General features: G+C 49.3%; 1 protein-coding gene across 1 annotated transcript; it reads left to right on the forward strand.

Annotated features, from left to right (window-relative positions):
- The first annotated feature begins 20,356 nt into the window (after positions 1-20,356).
- LOC109744527 (uncharacterized) lies at positions 20,357-21,857 on the forward strand. Its single transcript, XM_020303661.3, has 2 exons — positions 20,357-20,859; positions 20,976-21,857. Exons 1-2 carry the CDS (start codon positions 20,804-20,806, stop codon positions 21,688-21,690), a joined length of 771 nt encoding a protein of 256 aa, XP_020159250.1. The 5' UTR covers positions 20,357-20,803; the 3' UTR covers positions 21,691-21,857.
- Positions 21,858-22,987: the final 1,130 nt, after the last annotated feature.

The raw sequence follows: 22,987 nt of genomic DNA on the forward strand, positions 1-22,987 counted from the left end.
CTGAAGAATTTGTGAACGGAACTTTTAACTTATCTTATCCAAATTTTCGGCTTTGCCGCTCAAACCGTTCCGCATCGCACGAAATACTTATCTATTCACCCACGATCTAACACGATCTCCACTTCTCAGTACGTGGGTGACACATGTCAAGCGAATGAGAAGGGTCAGGGGCACGTTCGTCCAAAATCTTCGGGAGAACAGTTTTTCACCGTGGCTATAAATACCCCCTCTCCCCTTCCTCACTTCCTTTACTTCGCTCGACCTCTCTCCAGCTCGAGCTTCTCAAACCCTAGCGCCGCCGCTACTTCATCGTCGCCGGTGAGGAAGAGCTTCACTGCCTCGACCTCGTCGCCGCCGTACTCGTGCCGACCGCAGAAATCTTCACTCCGCCGCCGCCGTAGCCGTCTTCCTCCGCCGAGTTAGGGCGTGGAAGATCTGCACAGACGAACTTCTCATCTCTACCTCACAGTTCGTCGTGTTCTTCGTCCAGGGTAATTAAAAGTTACTTTTACTGCCCTCTTCGATTCAAATGATTTCTACAAAATCTTCAAAGGTGTTTATTCTTCAAATTCTTCACACACTAAACACCTCGCATGTCATCTGTTCTTAATTCGTTTCTCTAAGCAATAATTTTTCTTCAAGATTCCTCAATTGTGTGGATCTTCGATCTATACAACTCTGGAAACTAAGACAAAGAACGCTTAGTGAAATTCTTCAAGACTCATCTGGTCAAATTCCTCAAACTTGTTCTTTTTGAAAAACCTTCTGAGAATGCATATGACCTCTCCAAATTCCTCGCAACTATACTCTGTTCACAGGTACTCATGTCCGCTGCTGAATCTCTAGGTTCTCATCAACTTAACTCATTTGCAGCGTTCCTCGAAGAAAAGTTGCATACTTCTTCAGAGAATTCAATTGTTCAAATTCCTCATCTGAAGAAAATGGCTGATGGAAAGAAGCCACAGAAAGGAGCAAAGAGGCCTGAGATCAACATTGCATTTGAAATCCCTGAGGACATCTATGCTGGGTACTGCACACCCCCTGAGGAAGATAAAAATCAGCGTAAGGTGCGCATTCAGAAGATAGAGAGGAGATGGGCAAGAGAGTGGAGGGAGTACAGATGTGTGACTCCCAAGTACATGAAGAAATTCGCACTCAATCCTCCATGCTCAAGACCTCCGTTGGCACCTGGCAAAGAAGCTGATCTCACCAGCCTCAAGCGTGGTGAAGATTATCCTGATGAATGGGCCAAGCGCCAGGCCAAGCTGGCTAAACAAGCTAGAGAAGCAGTGAGGAAATTCAATGAAGACTCTGCTGCTGCTGCTGCTGCTGCCGCTGAGGTCTCTGTCAAGCCGAAGAAATCCATGGCAAAGAAGCCTGCGCGTAAGCCAAGTGTTTCACCGTCAATGTCCTCACGGCCAATTCCTCACACTGCTCCTGCTCCTCCAAAGTCCTCAGCTGCTCCGACCAAATCCTCAGCACCTGTGCATCTTGCCACATGCCAAAGGACTACAGGCATCTCTATTGCCTCAGGAGCTTCAGCTAGTTCCTTAGCTGCACCAAATTCTTCAATAGGACCCTCTCTGCTGAAGACAAAGACCACTGCTGGATGAGGCTCTCGCCCAAGTCCTCACAAGAAGCAGGTCGCCTTCCAAGTGCCGTCTGAAGAAGACGAAACTGATGATGAAGAACTTGCTGAAATCATCAGAGATAGGCAAGTCAGGGCCGCTAGAGCCAAGGGCACAAATGTGCCTCTACTTTTGGATCCAAAGTTGATCCTCGATTACATTGATCTCTGGCACAAGGACCCGAACACTCCTATGCCTGACTTCAAGCTGACTCCTAGCCAAAGTCATATGCTGACTGCCTTCATCCAAGAAGAGAAATGGAAATTTGAGAAGGCCAGGCAGCTCAAGAAAGCGCAGTACAGGAAGGAGAAATTCCTGAAGAACAACGTTGTCTCTATGACAACTGATGAACTTGTGAAGATCCAGTCTGAAATCAAAGTCCTCAGCGATGATTTCAATGCTTACTATGCTGATTGGAAAGGAGCCAAGGTCAGGTTTGTTAAACTGACTGAGAAGTTCACCTCGAATGTTGCAGCCCCATTGCAACAAGAAATTCCTCAGGCTGAAGCATCTGCTCAGCCAACTGAAGAACATGCCAGCACCGCTGATGACATTCAGGCTGCTGAAGAAAATGTGAGTTCCAGGGCTGATGACTGCATTCCAGCCGCTGATGAAATTGCTAGGGCATCCACTAGTGGTGCGCCTGAAGAAAATGAAGAGGTCAGGGCAACTGCATCAGTTGTGCCTGAAGAAAATCAACCACATTCCTCTGCTCCTCCTGCGCCTACCCCAACTCCAATTCTTCTATCTGCATCAGATGTGAAGAAGACCAAGGCTGCAGAGCGTGCAGCAGTGAAGAAAAGGAAAGCATCAGCTCCTTAAGATTCTTCAGCACCGAAGAAGATGAAGAAATTGACAAGCTCATTTGCTAATCCAATTGATGTTGTTCCTGTTTCCTCCATGCCATCAAAGGAAATCGTCCCTTTTGATGAAGAATATGTGATCCCTAGCGGATCTGATGAAGAAAATCCTTCTGCTGCTTCGTCAGAGCAGATGGATGAAGAAATTGAAGTGGATAAAATCCCTTCAACCCCCACAGTTTCCTCACCTATGCCTCAGTTTACTCCTGAAGAGGCCGGCGTTGAAGAAATAGAAGATGAAGACGTGGACATTAGCTGTGCCACACCAGTGATGAATGATGACTTTTGGGAAAGTCAGCACCCCAACTCTCCACTCTTCACACCATTGCAACAAATTCCTCAGTCCCCAGCAACTATAGTTCAAATGGGATCTGATGAAGCTCATGAAGAAATTCCAGCCACTAGTGCTGAAGAAAATGAAAATGAAGAATTGAAGACCCAGGCTGCCACTGAAGAGGAACCAGAAATTCCTCAGCCTGAAGAACCTGAGATTGCGATTCCTGAGGTTGTAATGCAACTGACTGACACTCCTCTGCCCAAGCCAAAGGATCCATTCTCAAGGAAGCAAAAATTCAAGGCTAATGATTTCTTCGGCGAGCACGTATTCTTCACTGATTACAACCCCTATGACTCTGCTCGCATTAGGAAGAGGCGTTTCTGGACTGCCAGCCAGGCAAATTTTTATTCCTCAGTGCTGTTCAACAAAGACAAAGTCTTCGATCATGAGCACATTCCTCACGTGGATATGGAATCTCTGCCGTGCTTCGTGCCAGTCCTCAGTATTCTTTACGATGCTGGACAGTTAAATTTCTGCACTGATATATGTGATTGGAATGAAGAGCTCATTCTTCAATTTTATGCAACTCTGCACATCACCGGAGACTCTGAAGATGTGAATTCATGGGTGCTGGACTGGATGTCTGAAAATACTCACTACAAGGCACCAGCTACTGAATTGCTTCGTGCTTTGCCTCTCCGTCCTCCCCTTGAAGCTGCTCGTTGCGTCTACAGTGAACCTGAGCTTACAGATCACTATATGCAAGTGTTGATGAAGCCATTGAAGCCAGGTCAGGCCCCAAGAACTAAATTCCTTGTGAAGGAATTGTTATATGTGCCTCGGACTGTCTATCGCATTCTGACGAAGACATTGAGTCCTATCAAGGGCCACGACTCGAATGAAGAAGAAGTCGTTGGCATCATGAAGAATCTGCTTTTCAATATCATTCATGGCGTTCCCGTCAACTTCCATGACTTCTTCATCAGGACTCTGGCCAATGTCGCAATGTCACCGTTTGAGTTGAAGCCTTATGCTCCGTGGATTATGAGATTCATCAGAACAAGGTCTTCACTCACCTACAAAGCTGATACACTGAACCATTGCAGCTACTTGCCCCCGATTGAAGTCCTTAAATGGACATTTTCCTCATCTGATGAAAAGGGCAAGGCTACTACTGTTATTGATGAAGGCATTCGTCCATTGGATGGTCAATTTCGCAAGGCTGCATCCTACTCCACCAATGATGACTCTGCCACCCATGACTCTGCCGCCAATGCAACCAAGCCAAATCCTCAAGGCACAGCTCCCAGGGTGATGACTGACCGTGAGCTTCTCCTTAGTCTTCACTAGAAGGTTGATCGCAATCACAAATGGGTCAAGCGTCAGTTTGGTTCAATTCTTCACAACATGACTGCTACCCACAATGCAGTGAAGAAAAACCATTACTACCTTCATGAAACCCTCAACTGCACCTGGGCTGTTCTGTCGCACATTTATAGCGCAGAAGATCTGAAGAAAATGGGTATCAAGGAGGACTTTGACTGGTCTGCACCTCCACCGAAGAAATACAAGAAGGTCAAGGTTCCGACCTTGGTGGCTAGCTCCTATTCTTCATCGCGTGACACCGACGAGCATGAAGACTTGGACGACACTGCGGCAGGCCCTACATCAACAAACGACCCCAACAACGCTGGCGCTCCTTCATCAACTTGATATTCTTCAGGGGTGTTAGTCCTCATTTTCGAACCTTTTGGTCATTCGATGACAAAGGGGGAGAAATTTGAGTTAGTCTTCAAGCGGGTCTATCTATATGGGCTTTTTTTTCTAAGTTACAACTCTCGTTCTTCTGATGACTTTGTTGGATCGAGTTGTAAACTTAAACTCTATGGTGGCCTGATACTTTTGTTGTTTCTTCTGCATGCTTATTCCTTGTTAATGTTATTGCACGCATGATGAATTACATCGGTCACCATATTTCATCATGCATTTCAAATTCTTCATATATTATGTCAAATGCGTGTATGAATTACAAGATATAGGGGGAGATCTCCATGATTTTACTCTTCAAGTGTGCATTGCTTCAAAAGCAAATTCCTCACTATGCACATCTTCAGGGGGAGTTCTTCTATATCTTGCAATCAAATTCCTCAATATCAGTATTTACACTTCATATGTTTATCCCCGTTGAAAACTTAACCTATATTGTCATCAATCACCAAAAAGGGGGAGATTGTAAGTGCATCTAGTGCCCCTTAGTGATTTTGGTGTATTGAAGACTTATAGGTTAAGGGACTAATGTGTTTATGAGTGTACACAGGTCTATAAGTCTATGAGGAGTTTGATATTTACAGAGAAAGTCGACCCCTAAAAATGAAGTTCTTCGATTGAAGACTTTGGATTTCTGAAGACTTTTTGAAGACTTTGAAAGTGAAGAAATTGGTGTGACCTTGAAGACTTGGTATTCATTTGAGGAACATGAAGCGTGAAGACTTTTGTGTTCGTAGTTTCATTTTCCCTTTCTTGAGTCATAGGAAACACCGTACTGTTAAAGGGGGTCGAGGAAATACTAAGGAAAAATTTCCATGTGATGCTCAACTCAAAATCCTACACCTACCAATCCCTTCGAGTGAAGCCATTGGAAATCTCATACAGTTCAGTCATATTCTTCAGTGACAGAGACGAAGTTCTTCTGGTCTCTGAGGAATTTGTTCTGACTGAGGAGTTAGGAATTCGCCAGTGCAGATTGCCTACACAGTGAGGAACATGATAGCCCTGAGGAATTTGGTACTCAAATTTCCGACTGTTGCTGTGCTATGCGCCAGCTGTCCCAAAATATCTACCCACCTAACGGTCATATCATTGAAGGGCATTTATGTCTTATCATGTCGGGTTGCTCCCTAGGCTATAAATAGCCGCCCCCTACAACCACTAGCTGGTTGGCTGCTCTGAGAGAAACTGACACTTGTCATTTGAGAGCATCCCATCCTCCGAGGACTTTGAGTGAAAATCATCAAGTGAGGAAAACCCAAACCAAACACCTACAAACCCAAAGTGATTGAGCATCACTGAAGAGATTGATCCTGCGTGGATCCAACGCTTGTTACCTTTGAAGACTGTGCTTCTTCCAGACGGTTAGGCGTCATGGTCTAGAGCATCCAAGAGGAATTGTGGATCGCCGAGTGACCGAGTTTGTGAAGGTTCGGAAGTCACCTGAAGACTTACCACGAGTGATTGGGCGAGGTCTGTGTGACCTTAGCTCAAGGAGAATATGGTGAGGACTGTGTGTCCGGGACTGTGTGTCCTCAGGTTTAAATACCTAGCCGCTCCAACCAGATGTACAACTGAGACAGTAGTTGGAACTGGTCTGCCAAATCATTGTCTTCACCAAGCCTACTGGTTCTATTTCCTCAACTCTTTCATTTCCTCATAACTGTGTTGTGCACTTATTCATATCTGTGTTTGAAGACTTTGACTGAAGACTTTCTCAATTTCCTCAGTTCAATTTCTTCAGTCTGTTTGTCTTCATCCTGTGTTATCCTGTGTTTACGCTTTCTGTACTCTGTGCTTGTCTTCATTTCATCATGATGACCATGCCTGTGTTCTGCTATGCATACTTTTGAGTACTTATTCCGCTGCAAGTAGTTCAGCTAAGGAATTTCCTCACTGGCAAATTCCTCAGTGAAGAATTCATAAAAATCGCCTATTCACCCCCCTCTAGTCGATATAACGCACTTTCAGTCCTGGAGGGGTCTCGTATTGTGGCGACACAATGTGCACAAGACATTATTTTCGAATGAATACATTTATGTTGTCTCTACCTTGTATGATGAAACACAGTCGTTATGTAATATAATTTTTGCTTTAAAAAATTTTACCTCCTGTGCGGCCGTTTTGTGAAATCTGAGAGTTGGCCAGTCGTTGGCTTCTGCCCCCATGTAGGTAGTACGGGGGTGTTCGGGATGGAATCTAAACACTCTTGATCCAATTGTTTGGTCCTTGAAGGAGGTGTTTAGCGCAACGAACCAGGCAATCGGACTATGCGGCTTTAGCACCCTCACTTAGCCATAGGAGTTTGACAATAAAAATGTAGGCGCAGCCCCTAGTATCCGAACTAGGATGCTGAAAACACCTGATCGGGTAAGTACCGATCCCTCACGTAACGCGGAAAAAATCTCTAACGATTTGAGACCTTCGAAGAGCTCACCGGCTCTCGCCGCATCATGACAGTTAGTTTTCGGCTTTCTCTGCTGAGGTGCTCATTCGGGTAAACCAGGGCACAATCGCAGTAGTTCTCCCTTTACTACCCTAGCTGATATAGCGGAATGTAAGGTAGCAAACACAGGAGCAAGGCAACCCAACTATTGACCAAAGACATGACTCGGAGCCAATGCATATAATGCTAAATTCGGGGTGCCGAACTATACTGTAAAAAGTGTTCGGACTTTGTTGCCGTATTGCGGGACACTATGAAGCCCCGGGCAAATTGAAACGTAGCAAAGTGTACGGATGCTATTTGATAAAATTATCAAAAGAAAAAGGAAGGAAGTGTAGTAAGCTAGAGGCGCAGTATTTGGGCCGCAAACTGTTTCCATTATAATTTGATTAATACGTCAAAGCGCATTTATATAGGTAGTGCAATAAGCAATAGGCTATTTGATATGCCACAACCAAGGGAGAGCTGCGTGCGGGCCCTGAAAACAGGTAGAGTGATCGTTGAAGAGACCACCTAGAAATTCCCCTATACGTCTGTGCTTCTTGCCGTCTTGGTGTATTTATCCTTCGAAAGGACCGGGGGTCAGGCCGTAGATGAAGGTCTGTGAAAAAGAAACCTGAAAAGGAAAAAAGAAAAAGTGAAAGTACGTGTATCCGGGGGCGGTCGAGCCGTAGTGCCGATCACAAGCTAGTTATGCCTCCATCACTGCCCTTGGTACTTCGAGTGCGTAGTTATGCACGCGCGGTACGAAGGCCGCCGCTTGATCAGGACTGGGATGGAGGCCAAATTGCTAGTCAAGCTCTTGACGAGCCGAGCTGTCCTGCTGCAGAATAGTCCGGACCCTTTTGCCAGTGTCCGGGAGTTCGGCCGCCGAATTAAGTTTCTGCTTGAAAAGGCCGCTCTGTACTTCTGCTGCTAAGGCAGCGGTGTGCTCCTCGGTACGGAGGGAGCGTTCCGTGTTTCCATTAACTGTTATGACGCCACATGGTCCGGGCATCTTGAGCTTGAGGTAGGCGTAGTGTGGCACCGTGTTGAATCGAGCAAATGCAGTTCGTCCAAGCAGTGCGTGATAGCCACTGCGAAAGGGGACGATATCAAAGATTAACTCCTCACTTCGGAAGTTGTCCGGAGATCCGAAGACAACCTCAAGTGTGATTGAACCCGTACAGCGGGCCTATACACCTGGTATGACTCCTTTAAAGGTAGTCTTTGTGGGCTTGATCCGTGATGGGTTAATGCCCATTTTGCGCACTGTATCCTGATAGAGCAGATTGAGGCTGCTGCCACCGTCCATGAGGACTCGCGTCAGGTGGAATCCATCAGTGTTGGGTCAAGGACCAGTGCGGCTGAACTGCCATGACGGATACTGGTCGGATGATCCCGACGATCAAAAGTGATCGGGCATGACGACCATGGATTGAATTTCTGGGCGACTGGCTCTATCGCATAGACGTCCCTAAGCGCGCGCTTGCGCTCCCTCTTGGGGATGTGTGTAGCATATATCATGTTCACCGTTTTGACCTGAGGGGGAAACTTTTTCTGTCCCCCTGTGTTCGGTTGCTGGGGCTCCTCGTCATCGTCCTTGCTTTGCGATCCCTTTTCCTTGTTCTCGGCATTTAACTTGCCGTCCTGTTTAAAAACCCAACAATCTCTGTTGGTATGATTGGTTGGTTTGTCTGGGGTGCCATGGATCTGGCACAGACGATCAAGTATGCGGTCCAAGCTGGATGGTCCTTGATTGTTTCTTTTATACGGTTTCTTCCGCTGACCGGACTTGGAGCCACTGAATCCGGCGTTGACTGTCGTGTCATCGGTGTTGTCACCGTTGCTTCGGCGTTTGTGTCTGCTACGTCAGAGCTTGCCGTTGCTATTTTTGACCTCGGAGGTGCCCATTTCGCTTGCCGTGTTTTTGCTACGGGCCAGCCAACTATCCTCACCCGCACAAAAGCGGGTCATGAGTGCTGTGAGGGCTGCCATGGACTTCGGCTTTTCCTGGCCAAGGTGGCGGGCGAGCCATTCATCACGGATGCTATGTTTGAAGGCCGCTAGGGCTTCGGCATCCGGACAGTCGACGATATGGTTCTTTTTAGTTAGGAACCTAGTCCAGAATTTCCTGGCTGACTCTCCAGGCTATTGAACTATGTGACTTAAGTCATTGGCATCTGGTGGCCGGATATATGTACCTTGGAAGTTGTTGCGGAAGGCGTCTTCCAAGTCCTCCCAGCTGCCAATAGAATTTTCAGGCAGACTGTTTAACCAGTGCCGAGCTGGCCCTTTGAGTTTTAGTGGGAGGTATTTGATGGCGTGAAGGTCGTCTCCGCGGGCCATATGGATGTGGAGAATAAAATCCTCGATCCATACCGCGGAATCAGTTGTTCCGTCGTATGATTCAATATTTACGGGTTTGAACCCTTCTGGGAATTCATGGTCCATTACTTCGTCAGTGAAGCAAAGAGGGTGTGCGGCGCCTCTATATCAGGCCGCATCGAGACGTAGCTCTAATGGAGTCCGTCTGCGGTTTTCGGCCGGGCGTGACTAGGCTTGTCACGCCCGAATAGGTAACCGTCATCGCATGTCGAGGCACGTCCTCGCGATCCATAGATTGATCTGGTATGTCCGGCTCTACTGTCCAGGTCCTGCCGAAGGTCATATGTATAACCCCAAGCTGTTTTATCTCTGTTTTTACGTTGAGGTGGGGCGGGCTGCTATTCGGCTTGAGCTGCCATTTTATCCCGACCGCGTGGTGGTCGGTCAGCCGCATTGTCCCGACCGCGTGGTACAGGCTCCAGCGCCTCCTCATCGAACTGAGGTAGCAATCTGCGTTTCGGGTAACTCTTGGCTGGGCGCTTGAGGCCGTATTCTTCGGCTGCCAGGATATCTGTCCATCTATCGTTGATCAGGTCTTGGTCAGCTTGAAGCTGCTGCTGCTTCTTTTTCAGGCTCCTTGCAGTGGCTATTAGCCGGCGCTTAAAGCGCTCCTGCTCGAGAGGTTCCTCAGGCACGATGAAATCCTCGTTGCCGTGGCTCTCCTCATCCTCGGAGAGCGGAAGATAATTACTGTCCTCCGAGTCTTCGTGTATGGCATGTTCATCAGGGCTAACGTGCCCGTCTTCCCGTTCATCCTGTTCGGAATTCGCCTCAACAGGATGTGCATTGTCTTCGGCATCGTCCGGAGTATTGTTTTCTCCCGTGCCGGTATCGCTGTCTTTTGCACGACGTGACTTAGAGCGGCGCCGCTGACGCCGGCGCTTAGGCTGTGTCTCAGGAGGTTTATCCTCGACTAGATCTTCTTTGTCATCGTAGTTAGGTTTTTTAGGTGTATCCACCATGTACACCTCGTACGAAGAAGTGGCCGTCCAGCGTCCGGTAAATGGCGGGTTTTGGCCCTGCTCCTCATCGGCATCGTCGTCCATACCGTCGATGTCTTTGGAGCCGTAATCAAGCGTGTCGGTTAAGTCCTCGATAGTGGCTATGAAGTGGGGGGTGGGTGGGAAACGAAATTCTCTGTCATCAGCCTCCAGTTCGGACCGGATATAATTCGGCTGTGAGTCCTTCGCTAAGGATAGATTTTTTAATGAGTTTAGCACATCGCCTAAAGGAGAGTGCCGGAAGATGTCTGCGGTGCTGAATTCGGCGATCGATGACTGGTCAAGCTCGACATACGCGGACGCACATGGTTCAGAACTTATAGCTGGAAACGAGTCCGAGGTTCCGGTGACACAGATATCACGCGAGGTTAGGTCTGTGTGCGGCTCCAACGCCGCGGAGTCTGCGGCTCCCGTGGCAGGGTTGAGCTTCCCGTCCTCGGATGGCGCGATCTGCTCTGGATCTAAGGCCAGAGCGGTTACAGGTGCAATTTCCTGGGTATGGTCCGATGACAGATTTAAGTCATGTTCATCACAGTGACAGGGAGCGACTGTCGTGGTCTCGGATCCGTCGAAGATCAAGGCTCCACGGATATCCGCGACGTAATTCAAGCTCCCAAATCTGACCTGATGGCCAGGGGCGTAGCTGTCGATCTGCTCCAGATGGCCAAGCGAGTTGGCCTGCAGTGCAAAGCCGCCGAATACGAAGATCTGTCCGGGGGAAGATTTCCCCTTAGACAGCATCGTTGTTGACGATTGAAGGAGCCATCAAACCTTTTGGGGGCACAGTGGAACTCTCAATGAAAGCACCAATGTTGGTGTCAAAACCGGCGGATCTCGGGTAGGGGGTCCCGAACTGTGCGTCTAAGGTCGATGGTAACAGGAGACAGGGGACACAATGTTTACCCAGGTTCGGGCCCTCTCTATGGAGGTAATACCCTACTTCCTGCTTGATTGATCTTGATGAATATGAGTGTTACAAGAGTTGATCTACCACGAGATCGTAATGGCTAAAACCCTAGAAGTCTAGCCTGTATGACTATGATTATGAGTCTTCGGCCCTACGGGCCTAACCCTCCGGTTTATATAGACACCTGAGGGATCTAGGTTACATAAAGTCGGTTATAGAGAAAGGAATCTTCATATTTGCTCGCCAAGCTTGCCTTCCACGCCAAGGAGAGTCCCATCCGGATACGGGAGAGAGTCTTCGGTCTTGTATCTCCACAACCCATTAGTCCGGCCCATGGCTAACAGGCCGGACGCCCGAGGACCCCTTAATCCAGGACTCCCTCAGGGATCCCACAAACGGCAAAATTCGAAGGGAGATAACTAGTACATCTTATCCTGACAAAAGTAGTCTTTGCCTGCAAAAGCCTCTGGTCATGACGCTGCGGTGGGCTCGGCGATGACCTCCGTCCTGCCGTCTTGGCGGTCTTGGTCTTGTTGCATGGAAATGGAATCCTTTGGCTGATTCCTCGGGACTCCGCGCCTGCGCTCGCCTCCTTAGCACCAAAGAGGAAACTGCTGTCCTGCGCCCGCTGGCGCCCGCCTGACCTTGGTCGTCATGGCTCACATCATCCGGACCTCGCGAGGTGAGGCTTGCATAGGAATCTCCACTCCTCAGGAGCCATCCTGAGGAGGCCGCTCCTTCTGGAGGTCTTGGTGTCGTCCGTCTCGCGAGGCTTGGCCCCTCGCGAGGGTCTTGAGTTGTTGATGCCGAAGGTGGGCCGTACCAGGCCGCCGATGGAGCCACGCCGTGGGCCGCAGGTAGGCAAGTCTGGGTACCCCCGTTCCCAGAACGCCGACAGGGAGTTGCATAATCTCATAGTTGAAGGAATATGTATTTGACATGAAGAAAGCAATAGCAATAAAACTGAACGATCAATATGCTAAGCTAACGGATGGGTCCTGTCCATCACATCATTCTCCTAATGATGTGATCACGTTCATCAAATGACAACACATGTCTATGGTTAGGAAACTTAACCATCTTTGATTAACGAGCTAGTCTAGTAGAGGCTTACTAGGGACACGGTGTTTTGTCTATGTATCCACACATGTATCAAGTTTCCGGTTAATACAATTCTAGCATGAATAATAAACATTTATCATGATATAAGGAAATGTAAAATAACAACTTTATTATTGCCTCTAGGGCATATTTCCTTCATCCGGCTCACCAGAGATGTGCACACCCTTGACACAAAGGTTGACCAGGCGGTTCTTGCAGGCATGATGTGCCCCTGCGAATTTCCGCGAGCGCGCGTTGCAATCTACGTTGGCAACAGTTCATTCACGGGCATCGCCAGACCAACGCCCCACGTGTAAATGGTTTCTACTGTCTGTTTGTGCACCACAGAATACTTCGTGGATCTTAAGTTGGACACGGTTTCAGCGTACAATACTAGTCCCCCGATTTGCCCCTGCGGTTCAAGCATCAGTTTCAGCATCCGTCCAATTATTACGAACGGTTGCTGCTCTACGATCCAAAACGATGTCGACATGCATGTGTCGATCGTCAATGGGCATTCCCGGGTCTCACAATGACATCAATGCGCTGCAGCGGTCACCATTGTTTGCTAGGCTGACTAAACAAAAAGCTACTCCTTGCCACTATACTATCAATGGGCATACATACTATCTGGTTGACGGTATATATACTCCTTGGGCTACCTTTGTGAACACCATCTTTAACCCAATTGGTCAGAAAAAAGTCTCACTATGCCCAACGACAAGAAGCAACTCGGATGGATGTTGAGAGGGCTTTTGGAGTTTTGTAGGCAGGTTTTGCAGTTGTTCGTGGACCTGCTAAACAATGGGATCCGAAGACCTTGTGGGAGGTGATGGCATGTTGCCTAATCATGCACGACATGATCGTGGAGGATGAGGGTGAGGATGCTGTCGCAGGTCTTAAATTTGAGAACATGGGTGATCTTATCGAACTTTCTCATCAAAATCCGGCCACATTTGAAGAGTTTGTACAAATGCGTCAACAATGGGAGGTCTTACGGATCTCGGTGGGAATAAGATATCGTGAAGAGGCTGAGTGGCGAGTATAGTGTCATCATTGATTGATCTGCGATTGACAAGATTGATGATTAGGTTTAAAACTACACACATAGAGACTCTTCATTCCATCAAAGAAAAATTTATAGATTAGTTGGGTTCGATATTTGCAGGGCAACATCATTGTTATTGTTGTCTTATTAATCACTGGTTGCAATGAATATTTGATTTTTTGCAATATGCATTTCATATGCAAAAATAGATGAGGCAGTGAAGTTGGATAACCATGTTGCTAGTCAGGCAACAACATTCGATCTTGGTTTCGACAGTGAGCTTCATGGCATCAAAACTGTTAGAGTATCAACGAACATATAGATGAATTGTTGATTAATGTAGATGAATTCTTGATTGATGTTTGCAGGTGATGTTTGTGATATTTGACCCGACGGAGAAAAATAAGTGATGCCTTTTTTATGCTATGGATCTAGTCCTTTTGACCAAGTTTAGCTCGTTATGCCAGGGCATCACTTTGAGCTTGCTTTTGAAGATTCTGATTAATGCGATGATGGTTATTCTAAATTCACGTTTGCCACGATAATGTTCCATTTTTCATGAAACAAATTTTTGATAGTTGGTTGTTAGGCAAGATAAAGACTACTAAACGTGAGGATCTCTGCGTGCACGACTATGAGATATTTCGAATAGTGATGTTTCGGATAGTGATATATGTGATATCCCGAGGGGATATGCCGAGGTAAAATGATTGATTTGTCACTTTGAGATTAGCACATTTGCCTTATTTAGTACTGGTTTGTGAACTACCTCTTTTCCCAAGGAAACAACTTTCTGGGTATTGATCGCAATAGGCAGAGGGTGCGGTACAGGAAAGGAGTGGATCCAAAGTATGCAGATTCTCCATTTATACATGGCACATGATCAAGGATTTGATAGATTCTCCAAGCTTAGTATCAACTCTTGGGGTGGAGGACTATCGGCTTACCATACATGGGTTAGTTTGATGTTCGGGATGGCCATAAGAAGAAAGCAATCCCATCTCTACTTATGCTTGATATGTTTTATAGCGCCACTTATACTTGATAGGTGGGAGCTTCGAAACAAGAGAAATAGAGGACGTGTTTGATAGGCTGCATCCAGCCCAACCAGACCCTGGTAATGCAAATTTGGCCTGTTTGATTGTCTGGGCTGCATTGTGTTTATGATCTGCATGACTGAGCGTCAAAACACCAATACTTGTTTCCCTATTAAAAATTATGATCTATACAGTCCGCTCTTTCAAAGTTTCTTTCAGAAGTCAATTTTTTTTTCTCACGAACTCCTCAAATGTCGAAACACCACACGCCATTACGCACCCAAGCATTATGCATGCCAAAAAAGTTTATTTTTATTTTTTGAATTTGTTCACTATATTTTTATATAATTTACTGTTTGTAGGCGGGCCCAGCTGAGCCTTGGCTCCGAATCGCCCCGTCCGCCCAGACCCCAGAGCTACGCAGGCCTGCACGAAAACACGATCGATGGCAGGTCGCGTGCACACCACCACACACAAACAAACGTGAAGGAACGACGCATGAACCCCATGGTGGCGTCGCGTTCCTGCTACTGCAAAGCAACATGGCAAGCACGGCGCGGAGCCAGACGGCGAACTCGATTGCTTCGGACCTACGGCCCGTCGTGGGGTTTCTGCCGCTGTCCCCTCCATGGATGCAAGCATGGACCAGCTACCAGCGGCTACGAGAGGAGGGGGGAGGGAGGCCCATGTCCATGATGTGCCGGCAAATTGAGCACTATAGATAGGCCTTGGCTGACCAGACTTTTGACCGGGTCCAGATGCCTGCCGTGCCGTGCCGGCCAAAGTTCTTTCTCCCACTCCGTAGCCTCAATCACAGATTCGGGTTCTTTCTTGCATCGAAAGAACAGGTTGAGTCGCAGATGCTCTGTTCCCTGCGCCAACCTTCCCACTCGGAACAGAGTGCTAGAGAAGGCCTCTGTTCACAGTAATCCGTTTAGTATCACGTGAAAAGAAAGAAAAAGGCAGAAAGCCGTTTAGACGCATGTTACTGAAATCATGATCAGACAGTGCGATCATCCAGTTAAATCAGTGATTGGGCTACTAACAGCTATCCTACCAGTGCGAACTCGCCGATCGATCGAGCTTCGTTTAGTACCCCACCCACTTCCTAGCACTTCGCGGTGGCCCATCCGGCATCCGTTTCTCCACGCGGTGCCGTCTCACTCTGCTTTTGCGACGTGCATGTCCAGTGACGCGAGGCCGGGCCGGGCGGCAAGCCAAGGTCTAAAGCTAAAGCTCGATGAAACCGAATGATGGAGATGGATACGATCCTCCATCTTTAGCGGCGAGGCCAGCCTAAGGCGGCATCAAGGTCCGAACGATCATGGCCCCTTTCCCTCCCTCCCTCCCTCCCTCCCTCGCCTTTCCCATGGCCTATGAGCTAGCTTTTGCTCTCTTTTACACCTCCGATCCAACACGGATATCATCATGGCTCCCTCCCGGCGCCGATCCATCAACTGGCCATAAACAAATGTCCAATTAATTAAGCTTTATCAGTTCGTCATTTGCATCATGGAGCATGTATAATGTGGATGCATGTAGTACGTACGTACGTACGTGCTCCACGATGGGAACAGTTGTGCCCTGGCCGCCTGCCCTTTCTAGTTTCTACCCCCTCCATGTTCCTGTTCCCCCCTCATCGTTGCCCAAGGGCACGCCGTTCCTCTCGGTCCACCAACTTCGTCCTTCCAACCTAGGCACTAGAGCCTTAACTCTAGAGAGCACATCAAATTAAATTTTGCTAATCAGCTTTTCCATACCCTCAAGGCTCAAAGGTAGTTGATCGATCAAAATCAAAGGAAAGCAAACCTCGACGATCGGTCTTGCGCACCCAACCGTTTGAATTTCAAATACATGGGAAGAAATTTCATTGCGCGAAGTACATAAGGACGTTGAGATGACCTAAACCCCTATTAAATTTTGTACCAGCAATATAAAGTAGCCATGGCATAGGGGTGGTAGCATATATCTTAGTACAAGGACAAGAAGAAATCTTTACTGATGAAGGCTCCAAATGCAGAGGCATGTACTCCCTCCGTTCGGAAGATACATCCATTTGCAAGACAAGTAATTCCGAACTGAGGGAGTAGTAAACTGTAGCATCGCAGCCCGTGGTACTACGTACTATCAGATGGATTCGGTATTGGCCGACCACGAGAGATTATAGTAGTATGGCTCAAAGCGATGCGGCCTTAACTACCTCCCTAGCCGTGCAGGTGTAGCCCGGTAGCCATTGGTTGCTCGCTAGCACTTAGAACTGTTATTGTATGATACTGGTATGATGCAGTCCATGCAAAAAGCCAGCGTTGCGATATTGCTTTGGCCCGCCCATCGCCGCCGGGGTTTAAAATTCTTCGGTAGCTCCATTGCATTGCCTGGGACTGGGAGGAATCATGGCTAAAGGAAAAGCGGATGCATGCTAACATGCTATGCATGCAGCGAAGAAAAGGAAGACAGCAGTGTCGATCAAGCTTGTAAAAAGGCTAGTACCTGAATATGTATATCTTTGCTTCTTCTTTGAGATGTAGCGCTGGAATTCCGCGGCGTTGGTTTGGTCTCTCCCGAAATCATGGATGCAGGATAACATATACTAGTAGGACATACGTACGTTCTTGCGGTTGCTTGTATTGTACTAGGTATGCGACATAAGAGTACTGCGTTTTATAAGAGGCTGATGTATTCTGCTAGGGTCACGTTCTAGAAGTGGTGACTAGCCCTTATATTGCGACCCAGTAACATCGTTTTTTGCCAACAAGTCCTGCGATCTATTAATAATTTGCAACAGAAGTACAAATATCATCAGAAGTGTTAAAAATTAGAACCCGGTCCATGGACCACCTAGAAACGACAACTAGAACTGGAATGAACAAAAGACGCGCCGACGTCATCGCCCCTCCTTTACTGGAGCCGAACAAATCTTATTGTAGACAGTTCAAAAGACGGGCTAAGACACTACAATTACCTAAAGCTAAGACGAGATCCCAGGTCCACCGCACCTCCAAGACCTAAGGGTCACCGGAGGTGGGGCGGACCCGCGGCAATGGCAAGGGGGTAGAAACCCTAATCTTCTTGGGAGGAATTTTAAGAACTCCCACTTACTTCATAGAAGGTAAGAGCATAGGCTGATCCTACCATCTATTGCCCAAAGGTAATAAAAAAATGTAGCGATCAAAAGAGAAATAAGAAATATTCTTGTCAACTAAAAAACTCTTGTTAGATTTGATGCCCTCTCGTTGCAAACAGTAACTTTCATATATACTATGCATGTTGGTTCAATGCAAAATATCCTACGCTGTTGGGAGAAAAATATCATGTGATATATTTAGTCATCTAAGGATTTTGTTTGTGCACTTAAATATGTCCATTGAAATTATTTATATTTCAACTCAAAAAAGGAAATGGAATTATGTATGTGTGGCGTGGTACAATTGGCAGAAGTGAAGTTTGTCTAAATTACTTACATGATTAATAATCCATATACATTTTTTTCTCTCCAATGATTATTTTTTTTCCAAGAAAAGACACCTGACAACGGCATCTTATAACTAAAATTTCTCAAAGAAAGCATTAAACATTACAAACAAAAGAGAACGAGACACATAACGACCATAAAAAGAATTACATTGAAAATCATACTAGACATCTTCTTCTTTCGATTGTTTTCCACGTGCCGATGCTTCAGAAATGCACTGAACCCGAAGTAAGGGAAAGGGGTACCTGCAAACGCCCCCATTATACCAGACTTTGAAGACTACAATAGCCACTTGTCGCTAGAAACGAAATCTAGTAACCATTGGAGGAATATCGGTTGGGCCATCACCCCATGAACTGCAGGCTTGAAATCCTTCCCCACCATTACAGGAGGGTTGAAGAAACGGAGCCGTGCCATAGAACAAACCGAAAGACGAGGTTGACGTCAGCTCACCAAGATCTAGTCAATTGCTTCCCTTTATTGACACAACAAAGTGCCAATATCTGAAAAGAGCCAACAAATCTGGCAACAACAATCCTCGCAAGCCCTTCTTCGGTGCTATATCAATCGTCGTCCATGTAGGGCAAGGCCGGAGAGAGCTTATTCCAATGCATCATCGCCGCACACCTCGTTGATGTCGTCAGAGAAATAAAAATCTAAGGTAAATAAGAAGTAATAACAAAAAGGATGCATCCCCACTCCTCTAGCCGGCGATTGAATCGGAGAGAGAGAGAGAGAGAGAGAGAGAGAGAGAGAGAGAGAGAGATGAGGGAGGGAGGGAGAGAGAAAGAGAGAGGGGGGGAAGGAGGGAGAGGGAGGGAGGGAGAGAGAGAGAGGGGCGAGGTGGTGGCGTGGAGGAGACTTGGTTCAATGGTTAATATTTGACATTATTTTTCACAGCTTTCGCACGTCACCTCCTATCGGCACGCGTCCTTCAATGGGTCCGGCAAATCACCCATCCCGCCCTCATTTTTTCACGTGCAGCACAACACAACCTCTCGTTCCTCCAAAATTCTAGCCACCGTCGCACGCCCACCCCAATCTTATCCTCTTGTGTGTGTCCGTCCGGTGAGAGAGTGTCCCATCACCCCGCCGTGAAACTCGCTAGTGTTGCGAGACACTGTCACGCTCGCACGGCAAGGGACGACCTCGGACTGCTCCAAGTAGCAACAACCACGGCTCGCTATGACAAGGACAAACCTCTCTCCTTTTCCCCCACCATGGCCGTACCTACCCGTCCCTCTCCCATTTTTTCCCAGCCACAAGCGGAGCTGCAATGGCAACACCCACGCCGGGGGGGGGGGGATCGTGTGCTGCTATCGTGGCAACAACATACTGGAACTATCAAGGAATGGTGATGCAATGTGTGAGACGCGGTGGCGACACCCATGTTGCACGGATGCTACAACCGGTGGGGCATTGTGCTGGGGCCGATCGTCTTTTTTGTTGCCGGCGGGAGTGGCGTCATGGGGACGGGCGGTGAGGGGGGGTTGGGGGGGGACAGCGGTGCCCGAGATGGATTCAACTCGCAGCTAGGCATGCTGCAACCGATGGCACAAGATGCTCGAACCAACGGCAAGGAGTGTCGCAAAAGCTGCAGCCGGGGACCGAGAAAACTTCAACGGGCGACACCAAAATCTTCAACCAGATAGACGACACCGGGAGACAAAGGAAGCTGGACGGCCACCGCACAACCGCGAAGTTGCAACCGGCAATGGAAAAAGCTTCGCCCGGCGACGGAAAAAGCTTTGTCCTGCGATGGAAAAAGCTGATGATGATGGGAGCGGTGACTCAGGGAGCTGCAATGGCGGCATGGTGGTGTTGTGACGAGCGTGCTACGGTGGTGGCAACTAGGTGCTGCAACGACAACCACCAGGAAGCGTGCTACAACGGCGGCGCCATGCTGGAACCGGCGCGGATGGGTGTTGCAAGCTCCAGGGAGCGTTGTTCTCAAGCGCGGGATGTGGTTATGCAAGGGTCGACGACTGGCAGTGAGATGGTGGTGCTTCGTGGTCAGGGCGTATCACGGGTTCTGGCCGGGCAAGGGGGCGATGGTGCTCGTTGCGGCTCTCCTCTCCCTGTATGAGTTGATGCGACCGACCTAGGTGGGTGGGTTTCGACCGGCGCCTAGTGGTGCCCAAAAAGAATCAGTGTGTCTTGTTGCTTTGTGAAGTTGTCATGAAACCAAATCTGGACGAAATATTTAACATTAATCTTAATATAGTTATGTGTTTCCTTAATTCGCCTTCGAGGTTTAAGGGCACCATAATCTGTTTCCTAATTTGTAGAAGTAAAAGGCACCTTAAAAATAGCCCCTCGCCTTAAAAAATAGGCATCAACGTATCAGGCACCCTCAGGCATGATGTCCAGGACACTGTCAAAACTGAACTTAAGTAATACACCTACCAGCCATTGGACCTGAAGTTAAAAATTGACGGCTCCTGCCGACTTGGTGGACAGGGTACATCAATCGTATGTATGTTCTGCACTGCACACACACTTTTCAGCGTGACGTTACATAGCACCATCATCAAATCTTCAGTAGCAATTCACTTCCGTTCCCCACCACAGGCCCAGGCCCCAGAGTACATATACTGCTTGATCAGCTGGGTCTCCCCGTTCCGTAGTTAAGTTTTGGAAATGGTCCCCAGAAAAAAAGCCTTATTCCCTCCAGAGAACTTTGACATGCTCCTGCGGTGTACTGCTCCAAGTGCAACCCAGAGCAACAAGACCAAACTGCCCCTCGTCTCCAGGCCTTAACTTAACTAACTCCAGCCCCGGTGCATGACCATGGATCCTCTCACTCGCATCGCATGCCAGTAGGGAATGTGACAGCCTGATGTGACCTCAGTTCAACTCCTCACCGCCTTCTCCCCGCGCGCGCCGGCCCAGATGTTCCTCCACCACCTCTTGGTGCAAAACATGGCCAAGAACACACACCAACCAAGGTACACGCACCCTCTCATGTCCCATCTCCCATGTCCCCGCGCGCGCGCTCATGTTTTGTTGTTGTGATAATTCTGGAGGTTCGTGTCGGCTGACGTGAGTGATGGCTTGCATGCAGATCGAAAGACGGCGGCGGCGCGGCCAGAGCGAGGGGCCTGTCCAAGAAGTCGCCGTGGTACCAGCGCGCGGTGGAGCTGCTGCTCCTCATCTGGAAGCAGCCGGCGGGGGCGCCGACGACGACCAAGGCGGCCGCGGCGGCGGGGGTGTCGGCCACCGGCAAGGCTGCGGCGGCCCCGGCCGGCCCGGGGAGGCTGCGCAAGTCGTCGTCGCTGAACGTGGCGGCGTCCTTCACGCGCGTCTGCCTCTGCGCGCCCATCTCCTCCTACAACGAGCCGTCGCTCTACTTCCAGCCGGGCGACGTGGCGCCGCGCCGCAGCTACAGCTACCCGCGCGCGTCGTCGTCGTCGGCGTCCGGGTGCGGCGCGAACGCGAACGCCAACCCGCTGGTGGCCCCGCCGCCGGGCGCCGAGCCGCACCGCGGGGCGTCGGGCGGCGGGGAGGCCGCGCGGCGGCCGGTGTTCCGCGGCAAGTCGCTGACGGACGACCACCTGATGCGGCGGTTCGTGGTGGACGAGGGCGCCACGCGGCGGCGCAACCAGATGGAGGTGATCCGGCGGCGGCACGCCACGGCGGCCAAGCGCCGGCGCCTGGGCCCCAGCCCGCTCCGCCGGATGGTGCTGGCGGAGTCGGAGTCGGAGGGCGAGGACGAGGCGGTGGCGGAGACGCAACAGCGGGAGCGGAAGCGGGCGGAGCCCCGGTCGTCGGTAGCGTAGCACTGGCGTGGCGTGAAGCTTCCTTCCCCTGCTTGCTTCCCGTTCACTCACTCACTCACTCACCCCTCGTCGTTTTTCCTTTGTTCTCTCTCACTTGTGTTGTTGTCGATATCATGTCACGCATGAACAAATTTGAGCAGCCATCCAGTGCGATGTTTTTACTGGTACGTTCGGTGGATTGTGTCCTTTGCTGTGCGTGTTTCAGCTTCTGATTCTGCATCTTGCTTTTGCTGCGTGCCATTTCGCTCTGGCCCGGCCGCCGGCAAAGTGAAAGTGCTGTGGTAGGTACCGAACGAACGGCCGAGCAAGAGCAACCGACGCAACTGCTAACGCCCGCGCAGGGCCCCGCGTGACGGCGAGGGAGCCAGAGCCTCCTCGGCCAGGCATTTAATCGGATCGGTGCAGTGGATGGAGGTAAATGCGCGTACGTGTGATCGGCATCAAGTATGAACAATCGGGAAGATACGAACCCTGCCTGCCGTTGGGCACTGCAGACGTACTACGAGCAGCCCAATTAAGGACCAGACGTTGAGAACCCGATGGTGCCCGCCCGCCGGCCGCGCGCGCTCCCGGCGTGCCTTGCTGGCGAGAGCTGGCGAACGGGCTCATCATGCGCACTCGGGAGCGCGCACGCCAGCGTCGAAACGACCATTTCGAGGGCAGATCGTGTGCTGGACGGGCAGCTGAGGCGCTGCCGTGTATCGGGAAGGAAGGTTCGGCCGACCCGTCGCAATCACCACATTCTCGAGAGCGAGTTATATGCCTGGTGTGTGTGGTGCGCTTGGGCAGGCGACGGCGGCTAGAATATGAAGAATATTGGCGTGCAGACGGCCCTGCGGGAAAGCAAGAACTAGTACAGCTCTACACGCCGCGAATAACATAGCATAATCTGAACCAATCTGCCTCATTAAACTAAAGGTTTGTGGTACGAGTAGGCGTGCATGATTGATGTTCCTTGCCCTTCTTTTCGGCTGGAAAAGCAGACGAAGCTGGTCTCGTCTCTCAGCAGTGACAGTGAACGACGAACAGTGTGATTAGTGGTGGTGCTACTACGTACTAGCCTAGCCTGTAGCGGCGCCGGCAGCGGGCCCACCTGCTTTCACGTCCAGCTTAACCTTTTCGCGCCTAGCGTAGAGTGGGCCCTTCCGGCGTTCGCTTTCCGGAATTAGTAGCGAACTAGAGCATGCTCCTACAGTCCTACTAGTAATTTTTAAAAGCGTGGCCATCCTGATTAAACAAGCCCGTGGGCTTGTTCCGAGCCCGGGAATCGGGGATCCCCGCGGCGGCCGTCGCTAAA

This window comes from Aegilops tauschii, chromosome 2, assembly GCF_002575655.3.
Source record: "Aegilops tauschii subsp. strangulata cultivar AL8/78 chromosome 2, Aet v6.0, whole genome shotgun sequence".
Taxonomy (NCBI): Eukaryota; Viridiplantae; Streptophyta; class Magnoliopsida; order Poales; family Poaceae; genus Aegilops; species Aegilops tauschii.